The 21950-nt window shown below is 40.3% G+C and overlaps 2 protein-coding genes across 3 annotated transcripts; both read left to right on the top strand.

The window, feature by feature from the left end:
• Positions 1-6256: 6256 nt before the first annotated feature.
• Positions 6257-8604, top strand: LOC137949877 (AP2-like ethylene-responsive transcription factor AIL5). The gene is made up of 9 exons (XM_068796105.1): positions 6257-6351; positions 6444-6710; positions 6793-6875; positions 7059-7067; positions 7221-7309; positions 7405-7478; positions 7581-7631; positions 7740-7816; positions 7961-8604. Exons 1-9 carry the CDS (start codon positions 6257-6259, stop codon positions 8602-8604), a joined length of 1389 nt encoding a protein of 462 aa, XP_068652206.1.
• Positions 8605-15142: 6538 nt separating this feature from the next.
• LOC137949876 (VIN3-like protein 2) lies at positions 15143-21886 on the top strand. Of its 2 annotated transcripts, XM_068796103.1 has the most exons (5): positions 15143-15391; positions 15479-15552; positions 16719-17379; positions 19709-20025; positions 20414-21886. In XM_068796103.1, the coding sequence occupies exons 2-5, from the start codon at positions 15534-15536 to the stop codon at positions 21598-21600; spliced, it is 2184 nt and encodes a 727-aa protein (XP_068652204.1). In that variant the 5' UTR covers positions 15143-15391; positions 15479-15533; the 3' UTR covers positions 21601-21886. The 2 variants fall into 2 exon arrangements, with proteins under 2 accessions (XP_068652204.1, XP_068652205.1); XM_068796104.1 differs by lacking the exons at positions 15143-15391; positions 15479-15552 and adding an exon at positions 16465-16507.
• Positions 21887-21950: the final 64 nt, after the last annotated feature.

The following is a 21950-nucleotide window of genomic DNA, read 5'->3' as shown; positions in this document are numbered from 1 at the left end:
ACATAAGCAAAGGCCAGGCAATCTAGGATTCAAAACTTCCTGAAATGTATTATAATCCGAGAGTTTAAAAAATGAATCGAGGAGAAGTTCTTTGTCCTCAACAAATCCATGTTATACAGCCGCCCAACAAATTTTGTATACTTTCGATCGAAGGGAAAAAGGACATATATATAATAATCAAGAGTTTGAATAAAGCCATGCATAAGCAATGATTCGTCTTCATATATCTGCACTTCTCTGAACTTCGTCTAGTACAAAACAAAGCAGAGATTGGAAAAATTCTTCATTGCCCAAGTATCGTAAAATCTTCCTAATCAATCAACGTAATCCTAAACAAGAGGAAATACGATAACATGACCGACATTCTGCATGTAGCAGTCAACGGCTGGAAATTGTTGGACGGTGACTTGCAGGAGTCTCTAAGCATTGGATTTATTTTCTTAATACTCTTCTTAAAAAGAAAAATAAACTTGGAACTATAGTATTCTCGACAATATCTACTCCATTTAATTAAAGCTTGAGAGGCCTGCTCTGCCGGATCATGTAACCTCTCCTCCCCTGCATTCTCCTGTAGAACCGGATAACACCGAAGTATATATAGCACCATTTAAGCCTCTTCCTTCATCAAGTTCGAAATCCAGTACTACTATCATTCTTATATAACACAGATCCCTGCTGCTATTATCTAGAAGACTATCCATCAGCTTCCCTTGTGAAAATGATGACAGACAACGTTGTCTCCTGCGATAGCTCTAAACCCTTGAACTCTACCAACAGCCGTCGCTATTTTTCACTGCTTCAAGGGGAAGTAGTTTTCTCTGACAGGATTCTCTCCAGAGACAATTCAAAGGGCTTCTCTTCTAGGGTCTACTACCTGGATGGCGCTGGGCAAGTCCCTTTTGAATGGGAAGCACAGCCTGGACAGCCCAAAGTCATGCCACAAAGTGCTCCACTGCCACCGCTTAGCCCTCCACCCACAGTGATGAGCTCCATCCTGGCCAAGGAGCGCTGCTCTCTGCCGAGACCAGGATCGAACCGGTCGAAGACTCGGTTTTGGAAGAAGGGCAGGAAGGCCCAGAACTGCCAACAAGCTGAAAATACTAGTGAATACGATGACGTTGAGAGGTATGACAGTTTCGGATTGTGGAGCTCTGAAGGGAATTTGTTCTCCTCCCCTCGCGATTCTTCTTCTTCTTCTTCCTCTTTCTCCTCTGCATGCCCTTCTCCAGTTACAAAACTGCGGGGGTTGAAGTTCCCACCACCAGAGTTCGGGATGGTGGCCGGACATGCGGCAAACACCAAGAGAAGATCAGGAGTTCAAGGGCTTGACTGGGTTCTGGCTTGCACCCCTTGGAGACTGGCTGGGGTTGGCTTAGCGGCATGAAATCATGAAATTGGATGTAGCATACAATATGTAATTCTTTTTAAACTTAACCTATTTTTTTGTATGTAGATCTGTATATCAGTAACTTTTAAATCTGTTGATGTATTTATTCTTGAGATTCCCATTCATATCTGTTATGTATTTACTCGTGAGATTGCCAATTTGCACAGTTATTTTAATCTTTACCTAGTGAACTTTACTTCCGTTAATCACAAGAAAAGTAAGGATCACCACCGGGATTTTTTCCGGTTTGAATTTCCCAAATATGCGCGAGGTTCTGCCTTTCACGTCTCTGGGATCCTCTTTTCGCATTAAGTTGCAGAACACAAGTGCTTTCCACCTCAGTTCCTATACATGAAGAGATAGTTAATGCGAGCTACGTGCACTCAACCGTCCATCCCATTCAGGGGCAGAAGAGATAGATAACCCTCGTTCACCTCCTCACCTCAGTTCCATAACCTTACCAGATTTAGGCAGTTTCAGGAGATCATTTAATGTCGAACAGGGCTGGGTGATGTAGTAGGGTAAGCCCCCATGGAGGTCACGGAAGAAGAAACAGAGGAAGAAGAAGGAGAAGGGAACCGAAGCAAGTGTTTAATGATTGAAGACCCGAACGTCGAGAACAGCACAAACAGCGTCACGCATCGGCAGAAGAAGAGGGGGAGACCGAGGAAGATGACCAAGGAGGTGGGTGTTAATAAGGAACCGATGAGTAAGGGAGGGAGAGTTGTAGAGAAAGCCCAGGTCGAAGCATGTGGCTCCAAGCACGGAAACAGAAGCAAGAACAGGCGGAAGAACACTCCCAGAAGGGCTCCAAGTGGATGACTCATGCCCGCTGGTCGTTGTTGTTGCTGATTAATTTCTTTTTTATCCAGACGTCTGCTCGTTGTTCTTGTAGAACTGTAGTAATTTATAATGTGTGTTGTGGTTTTGCAAAGGTTTGTGTGGTCACTAATTTTTTGAGATGTACCATTCTAAATGCGACAATGTAGATTCTTGATAGCTTTTCTTTAGCCTGAATTTTAAGAAATTACCATTGGAGTCGTTAGACTTGAATACTTTGGAGTTCTTTTGAGCTATTAACCTTTCCATCGATGAGATGAGCTGCAACTCAAGAGCTCCGGAGAAAAAGAAAACGAAAACCATTGTGTAAAGTAAAAGAAGATGATCTGAGCATAATTAGCTTACCGGAATTAGTGCTCCCAGTTACCGGAATTAGCTTACCTGAAGGAGGGGGGGCGAGCCAAGATGCACAGAAGCTGAAAACTCGTCAGTCAAAAACATGGGCTGATGCTGTTTATGATTCATTCCTTCTTCAAAGCCGGGAAGCCTTGAAAACAAGAAAGCAAGAATACAAGGGTTGGACCAACGCTACGTGCATGGTAGTTTTATCTTTTCCCTTGTGTAACTTGATTCATTTTCATCTTTTTTAACTGTTTTCCCTTGATCTTCCCTTCTGTAGCCACAATCTATTCTATCGATCAACTTTGTTTTTATAACAGAAAAAAATTCATGGCAATAATACAAGTATCCACAATCTATTAAAACCAATACTAGAGAGAATGCATTCTATCTATTATTCCTGTAATTTCTGTAGCATAAAGAATATAATTGGCTTTCACTTAAAGCGCCAACAATTTAAGAATTGTTAATTTGTTATACTTGCCAATGTCCTGTCAGATTGAGTTCTTTATTCCACTTCAAAAGGGTGTCACGGGTCCTCTTGGAAATAATATGATGAAAACTCATATAACTTCACTAAATACTTTAAAAAACCTAAATTAAATCTAGTGCTGATTCGTACCTTTTGTTGATCCACATCACCGATCGGACATAAAATAATTAAATAATTAAATAATTAAAAAATATATTTTTCAGACCGTGGAGTATATTCGTTGTCTTTAAATGAGATTTGCCTCCTACAATGCACAGGATGCTGACGATCTCTTCTAAAGATACAATAGACTTTTTTGCCCTCTTAGACGTGTACAATGCTAAATAGATCCACGAACTCTACTTAACGTTTTCTGACAGCTCGAATAGGATCGAATAAAGGATTTTCTTTCAAGAACACTGGAATTTTTCTCAGGAACACGAAGAATGGTTTCTTCTTCTCAAGACATTTTTCAAAGCTCAGAATTCTTCTTCATATTTTTTACTTTCTACATTACGAAGCTTTATTTATAGAGTTTTCTTACTCTTCTGGAAAAAGAAAACACTTTTCCATCTGATCGTCCAGATATGTAACCTCTTTGATTTGATGGTTCATATCAATGATCCCAATTTGACCATCATATCTATAACAGCTTTGATCTCACGATTGAGATCTATAACGACTTTTGATCTAACCCTTAGATCTGTAATGACACGATTTGATTGTTCAGATTTGTAACAGACTGATCTGAAGATTCAGATTAGTAACCACCTGATCTGATGGTTAAGATCTGTAACTATTTCCATCCAATGACGGCTATATTGATTTGATAAAAAAGTTCATCAAGTTTTGGTTTTACATGTCACATGTGTGACATGCAAGCCCACCCAAATACATGTGTGACAGACCACACACGTGTGAAACCATGCACACCTGAAGGCATGAGAGTCTCACACAAACTCAAGGAGGACTAGTGGGTATATGTTTTTAACCCAGGAAGTCTTCGTTGCTTTTATCCCAGCGCTTTGACTAACTGATTTATATGCACGCGCATGTACATTTTATTTTTAAAAACCTTGCACACCCTATGCGTCTTGAATAGTATGGGGTTCAAATATGGTAGTTCGGAGATGTAACATTGGATTTAGTCCCTCGCAATTATGGGACATGTCTCCCGTGTATTTCTTAATTAAGGTTAGTGGGTATGGTTCTACGACTTTTAGTTTTTCTTTAGAATTATGCCGCTTTCTTATCGTGTCTCTTTTATCTATAGAAAGCTAGAAAAACCACTGGTTCGAAACAGGCTAAAATGGACCATAATGGTTGATACACTTCCCCGTAGTGGTCTATATTGACCAGGCTATATGTGATGACCACTCTAGACGTATCTAAATAAGGGATTCGTAGCTTGTCGTTAGCTATATGCGCCGTTGCTGGCTGATTCATTACACATCTCTAAATTCTTACCAAATCAAAATCAAACTACCCTTTGGCTTTTGGGGTACCCCTCCCCTCTCCCCCACTACTGCACGCGCTTTTTGACCACATTCCCTCACCCTCACGTGCAAGCTGACATATCCGAGTCAAACACCACTGACCCTAATCTGAGTAGGCTCCCTCTCCCACCCTTCTCTTTTTTGTCTCCTCCTCTTCCCTACGCCCGTGCCCCGCAGGGAGATCCCTCTCTGCTCTAATCCATCCACGGCGATTATCGTCTTCTTTGAGACTCTATAAAATATGAGATTGAGAAGCTGTAAACAATTGGGACCGAACGTGAGGAATGATTCCTTACTGACTTTGACGGCAAACTTTTCTTCTTCTCTTTCGGGTTTTAAAGTCCTGGCTCTGACTGTCGACACTCGCCGCCGATTTCTTCCTATTCTTTCTTTCTTCTTTCCCACCTGTGTTCAGTGTTCACATCCTGCCCACGCGTCAGACGCTCTATTTTTACTTGCTTCTGGTGCTTAAAGTAATCCACAAGATGATGTTTTTTTACTCTCTTATGTTTCAACATGGTCAATGTAAACGCTTAACACAGACGTCTGGGTTTGATTTCTTTCTTTTCTCTTCTTTCCTTTCTCATTCGAGAGTACTGGAGCTTGGTCGGATCTAAACCGCAGACGCGCTCGTTAAAAAGGAAGACGACAATTAGAAAACAACTTGCTTGCAGCCTGAAAGTTCCGTTGACAGGGTATGGCCTTGCATCTTACTTAGAATCAAAGTTACATATGTCCATGCAGAGGGAGGGAGCTATGTCGCGGACGTGTTGTGTTTCGTAACGAGGAGGAATTACACTTGGCTCCTCCCACTGTTTTTACTTCAATTTCCATTACGTTCCTATGAAGTGAGTATTATAGCAGAGTCTGGAGGAATGTTCAAAAGCACCGAGTTTGTCAGTTTGATATTTGTTCTTCAATCACTCTCTCGGAGTCATTGATATATGTAGTTGACTTCAAGCTAAGTTGAGAATCATATTCCTACCCTTAATACCAAAAAACAAGTTACGTCGAAGCATGCAATTACCACTAAAAAAAGCATTTTTTATGATTCAAAATACTGAAATGAATTGTATTCATTATTACTTGTGAATAAAAACGAGTAAAAATGGATTTCTAAGCGGCTGCACGACCGGTTTATTAACCCTTCTTCCTGGTCCGTCACTCTGAGTCGACACCAAGCCGTAACAAGAATAGTACGGGACGAAAATTAGAAAAAGAGGTACAACCCAGCCTATCCTCTTCTGGTATGCGCACGTTAGACCTACACTCAAGACGGGCCCACCTCTAGCCCATATGACTACGTGTCACTCTTTCAGTTCTGTGGGAGCGGCCTTACTGTTCTGGGGTCCACGTTTCCCCGTCTTCCCCTCTTGCTCCCCCCTCTCCAGACACCACCCCACTGTCGCTCGTCTCTACCCCTCACCGCGACATCAATCCACCGTCTCTCTCGCTCTCTCTCTCTACTGTCTTACAGAGAATACATGTCTATCTGGTCAAGACCGCCAAGGTAGCCGATGAAAAGCGTCCACTTGCCACAGTCCTTCTCTCCCTTCATTTATTTTTTTAAACACACCCGCCTCGATCTCCGCGCCACTTGCCTCGCTCTCTCTATATGTCTCTCTGCTCTGCCCATGTCCGTCTCCATTTCCCTCTCTGCAGCTTTACATCTCCATTTTTTTCCCCCTAACTGCCCTCTGCATTCTCTCGAAATCTCCAACAATGGATACTTCGCTCCCATGGCTTTCCTTCTCGCTCTCCAATCAACATCCCTCCAACCTCTCCCTCCTCCACGCCTTCAACTCTCCCCACTGTAAGTTTCTCTTCGTGTCGCCCGCTATTATGTAGTTTTTGTTGTCTATGGTAATTGATGATTTACTTCTGCTTTAGGTGGCGGCTTGATGGTGAGAGTGGAAGAAAGCAGCGAGACTGCCGGCGCGACCGACCTCTCCATACTGGAAATGGGCCCCAAGCTTGAAGACTTCCTTGGCGGTGGATCCGCCGTGACTGTTCCCTCCCAATCGGACGCCGCCATGTACGAGTCCGAGTTGAAGAACATCGCCTCTGGCTTCCTCCGCATTGACGGTTGCAAGCCTGCCGCGGCGCCCCAGGCTGAGACTAAGAAAACCGTCGACACGCTTGGTCAGAGAACCTCGATTTATCGGGGAGTTACCAGGTAAATTATCGATCGAAGTGTCTCTTTTTTCTTTTAGGGTTTCCTTTGTGTGGCTAATGCGGTTTGAATCGATCGCATGCAGGCACAGGTGGACGGGAAGATATGAAGCCCATTTGTGGGATAACAGCTGCCGGAGAGAAGGCCAGAGCCGGAAAGGAAGACAAGGTAAATTTTGACACCCGGTGTGTCGCTTCACGTTGCATCATACACGGTGAACGCTTTAAGTTTTTTTGGCTTTGTTTGCTAACATGCTTCTGGAAGAAATGATTGCAGGCTATATCTGACATTTTCTTTCGTTTTCCTCGTGGCATGTGATTAACGAATGCTGGCTGTCATCATTTTTTTCAGTGTATTTGGGTGAGTTAAAACTTCTTTCTTTCTCTTTCTCCGAAGAAAATAAATTGTTTTTGAGTAAATTTGATTGAACAATCGATGACAGAATGCTCATTTCACTGTTCTTCCTTCATTCCGCTGTAATTGTTTCTAAAGTAAGATGCTGTGGATATTCAGGTGGATATGATAAAGAAGAAAAGGCGGCAAGAGCTTACGATCTTGCAGCTCTCAAGTACTGGGGTCCTACGACCACCACCAATTTTCCGGTGAGTCTGTAAAACTCCCGGAGTTTGACTCTTCTTTTTCATTTTTTTTCAATTTGGAGGCAAATAGGCTAAAAAGCGGTGTAATTTTGATGAAGATCTCCAACTATGAGAGGGAACTTGAAGAAATGAAGAACATGACCAGGCAAGAGTTTGTAGCATCTCTCAGAAGGTACGGCAACATTCGTACTTGTATTTGTTTTTGTTTATCCGTTTAATGGCTCTTTTCTTCAGCGGATTCTGATCCAGCTTCCTCAATCTATCTGCTTAACAGGAAAAGTAGCGGGTTTTCTAGAGGAGCGTCAATCTACAGAGGAGTGACTAGGTATGAAATTCTATTTTATTGTACTTATTCAATGTTAAAATTTCTTACTTTTTCCTCTGGTATAGAATTCTGAGAAATAAAAAAAATCTTCTGGGTTCTTTGTTACAGACACCACCAACATGGTCGCTGGCAGGCACGCATTGGAAGAGTTGCTGGGAATAAGGATCTCTACCTGGGAACTTTCAGTAAGTAAATTCAGCCTCATGCAAAACTTTACGTTGCAGACTGAAATCCAACTTGGTAAAATTCATGTTTAATGTTTTTTTCTTTTTTTTAGAGGGGGGATTTTTGGTAATCGTGCTTTCGTTTTTGGTTTTGTTTACCTTTAGGCACCCAAGAGGAAGCAGCAGAAGCCTATGATATTGCTGCTATCAAATTCCGAGGCTTGAACGCTGTAACCAACTTCGATATGAGCCGTTATGACGTGAAAAGCATTGCCAACAGCAATCTCCCTGTAGGAGGGATAAACAACAAAGCCAAAGCTTCTGAATCATCTTCTTCCTCATCGGACAGCAAGATGATAGAGTCGAAGCAGGTTAAAGACAGTTTCGGGTCTCATTCTTCGTCCCTCAACTTTGCATTACCCATTAAGAGAGACCCCCAGAACTACTGGTCCTTATTGGCTTTGCAGAATCCATCACATAACGATAGCAAAAACACTACAAGCAGCACCACGACTTCCACCTCTTGTTTCCTTTCCTCCTCAAACGCGTCTGCCTTTCACAGTCTCCCCAGTCTCGGCATGGATTTCTCGACGGCTTCGTCCATTATTGAGAACAACAATGGCTTCTTGAACGGTGGGATTATTCAACAGCAGAACCAATCCATCCCCTTCGCCACTGCCGTCACTGCCGTCACTGTACCAGGTAGTTATGATACTTCCGGCTACGGAAGTTGGGTCGCACCATCCATTCATGGTTTCCAAGCTGCAAAACCCAATCTTTTCCAGACACCCATTTTCGGTATGGAGTGATGGAAGAGGAAGAGAATCTTATGCGGGAGCATGGAGGACATGATTGTTTGGACCATTTGCAACTTTCGTGAACAGATGATATGAACTGACTCGCTGCAGAGCTGCACTGACAGACTTAACGGAAAAGACTAGGTTGTTATCTTGTTCTTTTACTATTTACTGATTCGATTTGTATCAGTAAATTAAACTTTAGGAGGAGAGAAAAAACGAAAAGGAAGAAAGAAAAGACAGAAAAAAAACGTCTCTTTATGTTTCAGTTTATCAACATAAAGAATCCCGTCAGATTCTATTTCATGTCGACTTGATTTCACTTTGGTGAAAACATCTATTTGTAATTTGACACAGTTAACAGCAATGCAATTGAGAATCATTTAAGAACCTCAGTTTACGCTTATAGAAATCATATTAAAGATAATTACAAAAAAGGAGGAAGACGAAACCCATTGAAATTGAAAGTGGATCATCTTTCGTGTGGATGGTAAGAGAGCAAAATACAGGGAAGCACCGTCTTTGCTGTATTATTTTATCTAGCTTTATGGATTGTCTTTACCTGATCAGCTGCTATTCAAATTTTAAAGTGGGTGTCTTCGTGTCTGTAAGCCTCTCTGGTTTTGGCTTTGGATGATGGCTGTCTTGGACCTTTCGGCGCCTCTTCCCCAATCTTGACCAAAATTTGACTGGATTAAGACACCGATATCCTCCGTCTCCACCAGATCACCCCAGACTTAAAAAAGCGTCTTTCAGGCCTCAGCACAGGCCCTCCTTCTGCCCAAACCCAATCTCAAAGACGACTGCAAATCACATGCCGTTTCCTGCAAAGGCAACGTTGTTAAAACCCGGAAAAAATAATAGTCAAATGGGAACTGTAGAAACACTCTTATCTCATCTTCAGAGAATAGGAACCGCCGTTGCTGGTTTTGAGATTAGAGTCTGCAAAATGTCTAGCTTTTGAGCGCCCTTCATGTACACGCCTATGTCGGCCACATCACCTTCCTCCTCCTTGCTGCTAATATTTATATCCCACCCACTGTGATGTTTTGACCAAGGACAAAAACCCTGCTTCACATGAGGCATTAGATAAATGTTAACTTGATAGCAAATCCTATTTGTTTCGTTTCCCTTTTTAAGTAAAGACAAGGGTTTGCCGTCGGGCCGGCGAACAAGCTGCCTTGAATCAAGGACAGGGGGCGGGTGGTCCTGACCGTCTTCTTTTCCCTTTCTCCGGGGGTTTTTTTAATGAGGGCGCGATTATTAAAAACGAGAGCAGCACGTGCCTCTTGATTGGGAATTCGTCGAGCATGCGGTGGGAGCTACTTGCCGTCTCTAGCGAAAGAAATTAGGGACGAAGGAAATGAGGGAGGAAACGATTATGTGTTCACATAATCAAATATAGAACCATGGTTACTGGTATAATTCGATCTAAATCAGATATTTATTGATATGGGTGGCATCAAGCCGAGCTGAGCCCGAACCAATCTATGTTCGAGCCGAGCCTAACCTCGAGCCTAAAATTTTTATCGAATTCGAGCTCAATAATTTTAATCTGAGTTTAAGTTTCAACAAACATTTAAAACCTTTCAAAAAATACATGTCTCGAGTTTGAGCTCTAACATACACTTAAAACTTTTCAAAAAATACATGTAAAATAAATTGTATATAAAAAATTATGTATACATTTTACATAAAATTGGACATAACCGCTATCTAAAATTGGGCATGACCTATATACATAATACCTGCATAAAATTATCTAAATAGGGTATTAATTGGATCCAACGAGGTAATCATCCTATTCTGATACCATGTTAAAGTTGAGTCCAAGTCCATCTCGATTTTGACTAAGTTAAGAGGTCATTTTCCAACTAATAAATACTGGGTTTTTCTTAATATATAAACTATGTAGGACTATTACCACTAACACTATCTCCACATATACTCTTGACAACGCCAACACATCCCCCTTTGGACATGTTTTTCTTCCTAACACCCACCAAATCATGTCTCTAGGTACACTTACCATTCACTTTCTATAAACAAATAAAGATTTTGTAGGTTCTTTCTCTTCCTTGATACCTCCATGTAAGTTGTCTTGAAAAAAAAGGAGAAATCCTGTCTATAAAAGAGAGAAGAATAAACAACTGAACCAGCTCTGTTCACCTCTGATTTGGTTGAATAAAGGGTAGTTCAACAAAGACCAGCTTGATAGTTCTGCACTTTGCTCTCTATCTATGTATCTCGATGTTCTCACCATCTCTTCCTCTCTCTCTCTCTCTCTATGTCTATATCTTTATCTCTCTATCTAAATATGTGTCATATTTGACATTATTCTTTGCATAGAAGAATTATTATGACGTATGTATATTGGAGAGAAAGGGGCATTATTGTGACATTATATTCTCTTTTACTTATGTGACACGATTTAGGGATCAATCTACTTTCTCACTTTTCCTATGACAACTTTCCAAAGTCTCTCTTCTTCTCTTTTACTTTCTTCTCTTTTCTCTCTCTATCTCCTCCACTAAATATAGAATGGTACATATTAAATAGATGCTAATATTAAGTACATTCTTTCACATTTCACAGGTGATAGAAGATGAATAGAGGAGTATAACCTCAACACCTCTAGTTGATCTTATAGCTTCTGAAATGATTGAGATTACTTTTGCACTTGCTTGCAATCTGGCTAGGATAGCTTCAACTTCTCCTGCAATGTTCATAATGTACATGGCAGATCAGACAAACTTAAAACAAGAAAGAAAAGGAAATGAAGCTAGCAACCAAATGTTATGAGTGCAAGCTGCTTTCATGAATTGAGGATTATATCCTTCACAAAGTTCATTCTTTCCAAATTTCCCATTACTTGTACTAGAGGATATTTCAAAAGTAAAAGTTATATGTGGAAGCACGACACTTTTGACACCTTAATTAAGAGGGTTTCATAGCCATCATATAGAAAAGCAATAAAAGGTTGTATACATGATACAATAAAATTACAGAAGCAGTGACCTGTACATCCTGCTCTAAGTGTCTAGAGAACAAACATGAAACTTCACAGACGGACCAATGCCAACATATGATCAACAAGTCATTTTATTAATGTCATTCAGAATATTTGCCATGTCAACACCTACATATCCTGCTCTAAGTGTCTAGAGAACAAACATGAAACTTCACAGACGGACCAATGCCAACATATGATCAACAAGTCATTTTATTAATGTCATTCAGAATATTTGCCATGTCAACACCTACATATCCTGCTCTAAGTGTCTAGAGAACAAACATGAAACTTCATAGACGAACCAATGCCAACATATGATCAACAAGTCATTTTATTAATGTCATTCAGAATATTTGCCATGTCAACACCTACATTCTGGATAATCTCCTTAGGAGACAGGGACTAAATGGAGGAGAATGTCAAACCCCAATACCACAACAAAGAATGCCAAACCCCAATACCACAACAGTCCATTAATCTTTTTTTCAATGAACAAAACTAGGTAGAAAATGGAATGCAAGAGCTAGTAGAAAATGGAACACATAAGATAAAAATGAAAAAAAAAATCAAGTGTTAGGTCGGTGTCTAAAAAAAAAAAAAAGATTAAGATACAACAACCTACCTCTTTCCGTCAAATCGGTACTTTCGTCGGCGAGGAAGAACTTCGGAAGAAGATATCAAAGCCGACTGAGACAAAGAGTGAGGAATCGAAGAGAGAGACTGAGGGATAAGAAGACCAAAAATCCCCTTTCCGATGGATCGCCGCCTAACGAACGACATTTTTTATCCCTAATCCCTGGTTCCATGGAGAAAAGCGTGCTTCCAGTGCCGGAGACGAAATGGAAGAGAGGATGAAACCCCTGCTCCCATGGCGCTCTTCTCCCAAGTCCCGACTCCTCGACTCCCCTAAATCCCGAGCCGCCTTGCAAGCTTTCGAACCGAACCATGGTTCACTCGAGCTCAGCTCATTAACTTAAACGAGCCTTATCCCAGATCTCGAACTCGATTCGAGATCTAGGTAAATCAAATCAAACTGAGCTGAGCTCGAGGTGCTTGCGAACCGGCTCGGTTCGATGCCACCCCTATTTATCGATATTGAATACCTTATATACCTATGTGCCTTCTTAAGAATAAATTTAGAAAACATGTTATTGTCGACAAATTAGAAAGCAAGGTAAATTTTAGAACTTGGTAAATAAGAATTGTTGCGTTTATTTTAAACTAAATATTCTTTTGATATATAGAGGTCTTTTTATTTTCAATTACATTTGAAGTGGCTAAAATTTATAAAATTATCCTTCTATTCTTTGGGCGGTTGGAATTGGGTCAAATTTGGGTTGGACCCTATGTTTAAGTCTCGTCCACATAAATTTCTAATCAATTTGATACCACCCCAAAAACAAATTTATTGGCAAAATATGCAAGAAATCCTCAAAATCTATTGTTATAGCTATTTTGGCTGATTTTTCCTCAGAAAAATCTCACCTATATCCATTCGAACACCAAATTCCACCAAATATATTTTTATTATAATTATTATAACACCAAAGATAGATAATCTAACCTTTTTTATTCAGTTGGGGATTGGAATTCGAACTCCTTTCTGGACAAGGCCGAGCGTGTTCAAATTTGCAAGAATGGATTTGGATTAGTCAAATTAATGGTTAAATGTTAAATCTTTATATAAGCAAAGGTTTGTGATTAAATGGTTAACGAATAAAAAGGAGTGTGGCTTGATGTTTCATTATCTCCAGGTCCAATAATTTGAGGATGGGCCTTGGGTTGCTTGTCTGGGCCCCATAATCTTGTAACGTTACATCATTTGCTCTTCTTATTTGGTCAGTTGAATTGACACATCCACATAATCCAATAGACCCACACATAGATAGTTGTTTACACGCAAACCATATAAATCCAGAAAAGACAAAATGCTCTCCCTCTCCTTCTTACAATCTTACTTGTATGGATTGGAGTCTTAGGAATTATCTTTAATCGTCGTTTGACTCCAATCAGTGTCAATATAATTACCATTTTTTCCTTGTCCTTCTTTCCATCATGATTCCATAGAATTTGTGATTAAGTTTATCCCAAAATGATTGCTGAAGCATTTTTTGCCCACTAAGCTCAGAAAATGTAATCGGGAATCAACCGGAGGATATTGGCTGCCTGCGTTGAAACTCCTCTCCGGTGGGAGAAGTCGTGTAGAATCTCCAAATAAAGCTTGAAGAGGTCTAAGTTTGTTCAAAGGTATACGGTGCCGACTTCGCAGGGAGGAAGAAAATGAATTGATAGTAAGATGAGGGCCAATGAAATTGTCCTTGATGTGAGAGTTAGGTAAGGGCGGTTAAGAGTAGTGGAATGGTCCAAAAATGGCAAACAATTGAACATTGGGATAAAAATGAAAATGTGACATTAGCTTGTCATTATCTGAAGGGGGGGTCATCATTAATGTCTTTGCCTCTTTATGCACCACTTGTTCCCACTCACCACGGCATTTCCCCTTTTAACCTCACAAAATAGACACTCTTCTTTTCAAAAAAAAAATTAATCTTGTACGAAATAGTAATATTGTCTCATATGGAGCGGATTGGGCAATACTCTCGCCGTCGCCGGCGACGCTTCCCTTTTGGAGGAGTATTTTCTTATCACTTTTCTTTATATTTTCCTCTTCTTTGTTTTCAGCACCAACTGAATGTCGCCAAACAGACTCATAGACAGACGCTTGATTAGTCAATTTCCAGTGAGCTTTTTCAAGGGAGATAGGCTCAAAATCTGGGGAAGAGACCGTCGGTGGGTCCATCCTCTCGTCGAATAGGAGTGAGCCACCCAGCCACAACCTAGATTCTTGACTCACTTTTGCCTCTCCCTCCCCACCTACCAGTATAATTGATATTTCTAGTAGGGAGAACGGTTCAGAAAAAAAGCAGTGTAACTGTTGAGGGACGTGGCAGCTGTTGTTCCTGTGACTTGTGAGGAGGTCAAAGAAAGCTTAAAAAGATTCCTTTGTTAACCCTTGACTGATCATTGGAATTGCCGTGCGTTTCATATTTGCAGCAGCGACTTGGAGTTTTGACCCACAACTGATCCCAACATTAGAACATGGATGGGTTTTCAGAAGCAAATATGCATTTTGAGAAACTGGCTGCGCATGGTGAACAATATCATAAACAGTTATTATAAGAAGCAAGGGTGACACGGGCTGAGACTGTTCTTATGCTGATGATAACATTGACAGACAGAACAACCGGATAAAAAAATAAAATAAATAAAACTATGTATGGATTATATTAAAAGGGGAGCGCACGCCAGGTGACCCGGCATAGGATATAAAAAAAAAAAAAAAATCAGTTTATATCTGTACTCTGATAGGTCCTCTCTCCTCGAGTCTAAGAGTAAGAGACCCTGTCATGGATAGCACATTTGTTTGAAGATTTCTTAATGGGCAGCCACCAACCTCAGAGACGATGCATTTACGAATTGCAATGGCCGGTCTGCAGTTGCTCTCTTTCCATAGAAAACGACGTCGGGGAGGAGGGGAGAAAAGGAAGATGACATGCAGCCGCTTTTGCCCTCTTTCGTGAATTGTAGCCTTTATTTTTATTGTGGATTTTACCCCCTCTCTTCCCTCTCTGCCCCTCTCTCTGCTTCCTACGCCTCGCTTCCACCCCTTGGTATTTAAAGGCACTTTGAAATGACTTGGGTCCTGAAAAAAGCCACAAGGAGGACCCGGTCAGGCATGGATTCCTTCCTAGGCGCACAATTTCCGGCCTCCGTTCAAGCTACTTTGTATTTTCTCTTCTTTTAATCGTTTATGTACGGGTTCCGTCTGTATTTCCGCTTCGTTTTATTGAGCTTCATGCTAAAACGATGCAGGGGGCGAAAGATCTGGATTTGGTGGTAATGAGGTTGTCAGGGCTGAGCTTTAGTCATGGAGCCGTCTTTTGCAGGTGCGTCTCTTTCCTTTTTTTCGTTTGTGTGTGTTTAGTCTTTTCTTATTTTATTTCTCATAAACGGGTTTCCTTTTCTATGCTATCTATCTGTGTTTCATTGATTAATGTGTCTTGAATTTATCTGTTTTTTTCCTCTGAAAGTATGAAGTATTTTGATCCTGCTGTCTTTTGGGTTTTGTTTCCTTTCGAGTATTATTTGGTCTTCCTTGGGCTTTTGTCTGCCAGCTTTCCTGTAACACTTCAACAACGTCTTGGTGCGTATTTTCTGTTTTGGTTAGAACGAAAACAATTTCTGTAACCCTTCAGCTTGAACTTTTCTGGCTTTTTTTTTATTGTTTAATTTGTTTCTATCTCGCCGCTTTGATGCATGTTGGCTTCGAGGTCTTTACTTTTTAAAATTTTTGTTTTTTATTTTGATCTCTGCTATTTTTGGACTTTGGAGAAATCCTTGTTGCCAAGTTTCTCCTTTTTTTTTTTTTTTTTTTTTTTCTGGACCCATTCTGTGAAGCATTACTACGGAAAAACGCAGATAAGATTGCAGACACCTCCTTTGTTTTCTAGGGATACAATGTTGGTTTATTTCATTTATTTTTTTCATTGGTGGAGTTGAGTATGAAGTTGTCGGCGTTTTCTTTTTCATTGTTATCAGCATTTTTTTCCCCCTTATTAAGCTAAATATCCTAATTTTTCAGAGGAAAACGAGCCCAAGAAACAATATTTTGGAGAAAAGCTATCACCTTTTTCCTGTTACTAAACGTGGTTAAATAGTTCCTTTTTTTTTAATCAATAGTTCATGTTATTAATTTTTAGTTGACGTGTTTTATTCTCTCTTCGTTACCTTTAACTCCATTTCTGAATCTAAGACCTTGCTTTAGTAAAATATGGAAACACTACGATTGTTTGTAGAAACTTGAACTTCGCATCTTCACTTATCTGTAGACGGCATATTGAGGTACTTTTCTTGGTTCTGGGGATCTCTGCATGCGGTTATTCCTAAAAAACTGTTCTGAAGTAGGATTCATTTATAAACCAACAACTTGGATTCTCTTCACTGCATGCGAACAGGCACCACATGATTTTCTATATACATGTAATGCAGTAATATGTTATATTTCTACCTTCCTCTTCTCTCTCGCTACTAACAGAGAAAATTTTTCTCACAGGATTTGTGCTAGATCCATCCAAATGCAGTAAGTTAACTATGGAGGAAAAGAGAGAGCTTGTTTATCAAATATCAAAATGTTCAGAAAGTGCCCCAAAAATGCTGCAGTCATGGAGCCGCCGGGAGCTTTTACAGATTCTGTGTGCTGAGATGGGAAAAGAGAGGAAATACACTGGATTAACAAAGATAAAAATGATTGAATACCTTCTCAAAATCATGTCAAAACGAAACTTATCCAATCAAACTAGTGATGCAGACTCCACACAACTTCTTCCACCAAACAGTCAAGCCTCTTCAAAAAGGCAGAGAAAGACTGATCACCCAGTACAAGTGGTTATATCACCAAAGAGTGAACATGAAAATCTTGACAATGTTGAACACTGCCAAAACTTAGCCTGCAGGGCAGCCTTAAAGTCTGGGGCTATGTTTTGTAAGAGATGCTCATGCTGTATCTGTCATAAATATGATGATAACAAGGATCCAAGCCTTTGGTTGGTCTGTGCCTCCGAGACCCCTGATGAAGGGCACTCATGTGGCATGTCATGTCATCTAGAATGTGCCCTTAAGAATGAGAGAGCTGGCATTATGGAAGGTGGACCCTACCCAAGACTGGATGGGAGCTTTTATTGCATCTCTTGCCAGAAAGCAAATGATTTGCTTGGGTAAATTGATCTCTTATGACCTCACTTTTTTAAAGTACTGTTTTTGAGTTCTGTAGGGATTTCAGAATTTAGTCATAGTTTTCCCATATGCTCATGATGCTCTATCTTTCAGAATGCTTTCTTCCATTTTACTTTTTAGGATTCCTGTGTAAGTTATACTAAAATTCAGACAGCCAATAGCAAACAGATCCAAGGTCTTTCTGTAACTTTCCTCTCATTGCTTGGTCATTGAGCTGTAGTTACCTCCAGAACTTCCACCTTCTTTTATTTAGGTTCTTTTTGAGGTTTCAAAAAGAAAATGTTTTTTCTCTTTTTGGTTATAACTTGGCAAAGCTATTCCAGGCACCCTGCATAAGTCAAATAAGTTTCTGAATTGATGGGTCAAGGAAATTTCTGCTTGACTTAGTTGACGTACTTTGTTATATCAAAGTAAATTGAGTTAGCTTGTAAGAGCCCAATTTTGTTTTTCCAAGTGATGGGCAGTGGATACCTGCATACTTTTCCAACCTTTTGATGACAGTATTTCTATCGAGATTATTTTAAACTTGTTAAGTTGGGTCCAAGGCCCATCCCAAAATAACTAGCCACCTTAGGAAACCTCTTTTCCAGCTAATAAACTCAAGATCTTTGTACTCAGTAATCCTTGTGGGATTATTCCTTAACACTCCCCCTCACGTGTAGACTCTCTTTTGTGGCTCTACAAGTGGATAATTTAGGAGTAGGCAGTTAGGTGTAGGCCTTCTTTTTTGTGGCTCTACAAGTGGATAGTTTAGGTGTAGGCCCTCTTTTGTGGCTCTACAAGTAGATAGTTTTTAGGTGCAGGCCCACATATGAGTACCTGCTCTGATACCATGTTAAGTTGGGTCCAAGGCCCATCCCACAATGACTAGCCACCTTAGGAAGCCTTTTTTCCAGCTAATAAACTCAAGATCTTTATACTCAGTAATCCATGTGGGACTATTCTTTTAAACTAATAGTTTCATGCTCTTCTATTAAGTTCTGGGGCATCTGGTCTTTTGAAAGCAGGTGTGGTGCCAAATTATCAATCATCTCTCTCTCTCCTCCCACCAAAAGAGAGAGAGAGAGAGAGAGAGAGAGAGAGGAAAAGGTTGTATTGCATCTTGATCTGGCTTTTGATTGCTTATTAATTTAGTTTTTTTATGACGAATTGTGTGTTTTTATCTTTTTTATATATCATTACTGATCTCATTTTCCATAATATTGAAATAAAAAAAGAGTTGATACCCAAGTTCTGAGGTTAGAATGCAAGATTTTCTATGGACTACTAAGACCATCAAGTGCGTACATTTTAGTTCTCTAGTGGATCAATGTGCTGACTCCATCAGCTTCCTCTCTTTCATTCATGACAGTATTTATATTAACTTGGTCTATAGGGTCACCTTGGGCTGTCAATCCAAGTTGGTGGTTGATAGCTTTTCTTCTTTGCATGCAATTATGAGCTCACGTTCCTATGGAACTCAAGGCTGTTACCTCTTCTATAGAATTATTTTTTGTCTGGTTATCACTGAAAAAGCTTTGTTTGATGCTTAGAACCAACTTCTTTGGGGTGGTTTCTGTTTATTATCTTTTCTGTCACTGTTAGAGTTTCAATGATTATTTGCCTACCAAGGGAACTCAATCACTAGCTTATTCCTTGGCTAGGAGAGGTCCCTTGACCTGCCATAGTTTTGTTAAAATAATCTTTTTCCTTTTCCTGTGCATACTTGCATCTAGAGGCTTCCTTGTACATATTCTCCTCTCCTAATATAATTCATCTCACCATTTTATAAAAGAGTGACATTTTATATCATGTGCATTCTTTGAATATTAAAATATATGTGACCTTTCATGTTTTCAGTGCTATAGTTTGTTTAGTCTCTCTCATGTGAAATGCCCAAACTCGTATTTGCAACTCTCACTTTAACTCTATATTTGTGTGGATGTGTTTGTTTGTGTATTATGATAAAGAACACATAGAAGGGACAATTCTTGCATCAGCTATAAAGTTCTTAGGAGCCATCCGGCCTTATTAATTGCTTAAACTAATTCTTTATCAGGTAAAACATATATTTGTAGATCCAATTTTCTTCAAACTTAATAAATCAGGTTGAGGTCATCTTTTTGGTGTAAAATTCTCTTGTTAGTTGGCTTTGATGAGTCAGCAAGGCACTGAAAGTAGCAATCTTGAGCGTCCATTTACAGTCCCTGAGATCGATTTCTGGGATTCTCTTGTATAGCCAGGAGAAGCGTCTATGAAAACCTCTAATTATTACAGGCACCAAGGTGAGAGTGGTGTCAACTGAATTTTCTTTTTTGTCCATCAATGCAGTTGTTGGAGGAAGCAGCTGATGATTGCTAAGGATACTAGGCGTGTAGATACACTCTGTTATCGGGTCTTTTTGAGCCATAGGCTTCTGACTGGGACAGAGAAATATGCATACCTGCATGAAATTGTGGATACTGTGTCAAAAAGGCTTGAAGCAGAAGTAGGGGCTCTTGATGGGCCACCTGTCAAAAAGGCTCGTGGCATTGTGAACAGACTCTCCTGTGGCCCTGAGATTCAAAAACTGTGTGCTTCTGCTGTGGAGATGTTAGACTTGGTGCACTCCGATTCATCTCAACTACTTGTTGCTCAAAAGAATGAAGGTATAAATATTTTTGCCACTTAAAAGTCATTTATTTTAAAGAATGGTGCTTTTGATTCAATTAGTCATGACCTCAAGTTTGTATGGGTTTTGTTTTGTGCATGCTACATTGCTCTGCCAATTTGTAGAGCTCCATTGGAGGGTTTTATTCCAAAATTTTATGAATTTCAGAATCCGTGATATCCAAGCAGGATTTTTTGTTGGGCTTGGGTATCAAGTGGCTATTTTAGTTGGATGCATAGGATCTGCATTATGATATATTGGGCTTTGACCTGTCTTTTCTTGGTGCTTTGACATGTGCAAACCAAATGTTCAGTCAGTTATGGATGCAATATTTTGGATGTTTCTAGATGTTTTTGTGCTCTTTATTAACATTTAAATTTGTTTAGAATCTGCGCACACCACTGTGGTATCTCCATGTACTATCAGCTTTGAAGATGTCTCCCCTGCATCACTCACTATTGTCTTGGGTTCTAAAGGAGATGACTCCTTATCAAACGGGCTAATTAGTTACAGTGTGTGGCACCGAAATGTTGAAAATGAGGACTACCCAGTGGAACCCACTTGTACACTTATAAAGCAAAACAGACAGTTTCTGTTGAAGGGTCTCAACCATGGTGCAGATTATGCATTCAAAGTAGTGTCCTTCAGCAATGGGAGAGAGCTGGAAAAATGGGAAACTAGGGTAACCACAGCGGATGTTATGAAGACCTTGCCAACTCCTTCAGATGGGGATGAGTCTGATGATACTGGAGGTTATGGAGACCTGAATAATTCGCCTCAAAGTACCTCTGACTACAAATCAGATATTCCCAGCATGGGGAAATTGGCTGAATATACTTGTGAAAATATAAACCGTGTATTGCAAAGATCTGAACATTCTGATCCGGAAGTGCCTGGTGATTCAGTTTCAGCCTTGGATGAGGAAGGTGTAACTGGGGCCACTGGATCTGCGCCAAATTCGATTATTCAAACAGAATCTCACAGAGACTCTACAAATTCATCAGATGAGAACCAGACATCCAACATTCCAAAATCCAAGAACAAGAATCATTCTGAATCTCTGTTGCTTGAGGAGATGAGTATAGACAATGGGTCTAATGCAAATCAAATGGAGAAAATGATACTTGGACAATCTGACTCAGTCCTACCGGTCACTCCATGCAAGCAGGAAAAGGCCAAAGATGGGCCAACCAGGAATGGTGAGAACTGGGCCACGGAACCTGAGAAGGAGCCACAAGCTGGAAGCTCTTCAAAGAAAAGAAGTGCAGTGAGGTGTGAAGAGACCTGTGCCCAAGATGGGTCTTTGGAGAGGGACTATGAGTACTGTGTCAAGGTAATCAGATGGCTAGAGTGTGAAGGACACATGGAAAAGAGCTTTAGAGTGAAGTTTCTGACTTGGTTTAGCTTGAGGGCATCTCCACAAGAGAGGAGGATAGTAAGTGTTTATGTGGACACTTTGATTGATGACCCGGCGAGCCTAGCAGGGCAATTGGTGGATACATTTTCAGAGGGTGTTTGCAGGAAAAGAACACCTGCAGCTCAGACAGGGTTTTGCCTAAAACTTTGGCACTGAGTAGCTTTTAGCAGTCCAACAGGGTTTTGCCTAAAACTTTGGCATTGAGTAGCTTTTAGCAGTCCAACAAGGTTTTGCCTAGAGCTTTGGCACTTAAAGTGGGTTTTAGGAGTCCCGCCTAAAGTGGCAACCTTTTCGCTGAGGTATTCTTCTCGGCCACCAATGGGTCTTAATGTAATCAGTTATTCTTTGGATTCTTGGGTAATTTTTCTTTATTGAACAGCCAAATTCATTTGACTTGGCTGCCATTTCAACTCATTGTCATTGAAACAATCCATTAATAGAACAGTAGCTTTCGATTTTGTCACAGATTCTCATTAGTTATGCTTGATATGTTTGTTATGGCTGAG

Source organism: Aristolochia californica, unplaced genomic scaffold (genome assembly GCF_029961685.1).
Source record: "Aristolochia californica isolate CCGP_79_NKW_82.1479 unplaced genomic scaffold, dmAriCali1.0.hap1 SCAF_14, whole genome shotgun sequence".
Lineage (NCBI taxonomy): Eukaryota > Viridiplantae > Streptophyta > Magnoliopsida > Piperales > Aristolochiaceae > Aristolochia > Aristolochia californica.
This window is presented reverse-complemented; position numbering and strand designations above follow the sequence as displayed.

Excerpts from the sequence above, each read along its gene's own strand:
- LOC137949877 (XM_068796105.1), top strand. The coding sequence starts at position 6,257 with ATGGATACTTCGCTCCCATGGCTTTCCTTCTCGCTCTCCAATCAACAT. Across the intron at positions 7,479-7,580 it reads TTTGTAGCATCTCTCAGAAG|GAAAAGTAGCGGGTTTTCTA; the intron begins GTACGGCAACAT and ends TCTGCTTAACAG. Across the intron at positions 7,817-7,960 it reads TCTCTACCTGGGAACTTTCA|GCACCCAAGAGGAAGCAGCA; the intron begins GTAAGTAAATTC and ends GTTTACCTTTAG.
- LOC137949876 (XM_068796103.1), top strand. Across the intron at positions 17,380-19,708 it reads AAAGCAAATGATTTGCTTGG|TTGTTGGAGGAAGCAGCTGA; the intron begins GTAAATTGATCT and ends CCATCAATGCAG. Across the intron at positions 20,026-20,413 it reads TGTTGCTCAAAAGAATGAAG|AATCTGCGCACACCACTGTG; the intron begins GTATAAATATTT and ends AAATTTGTTTAG.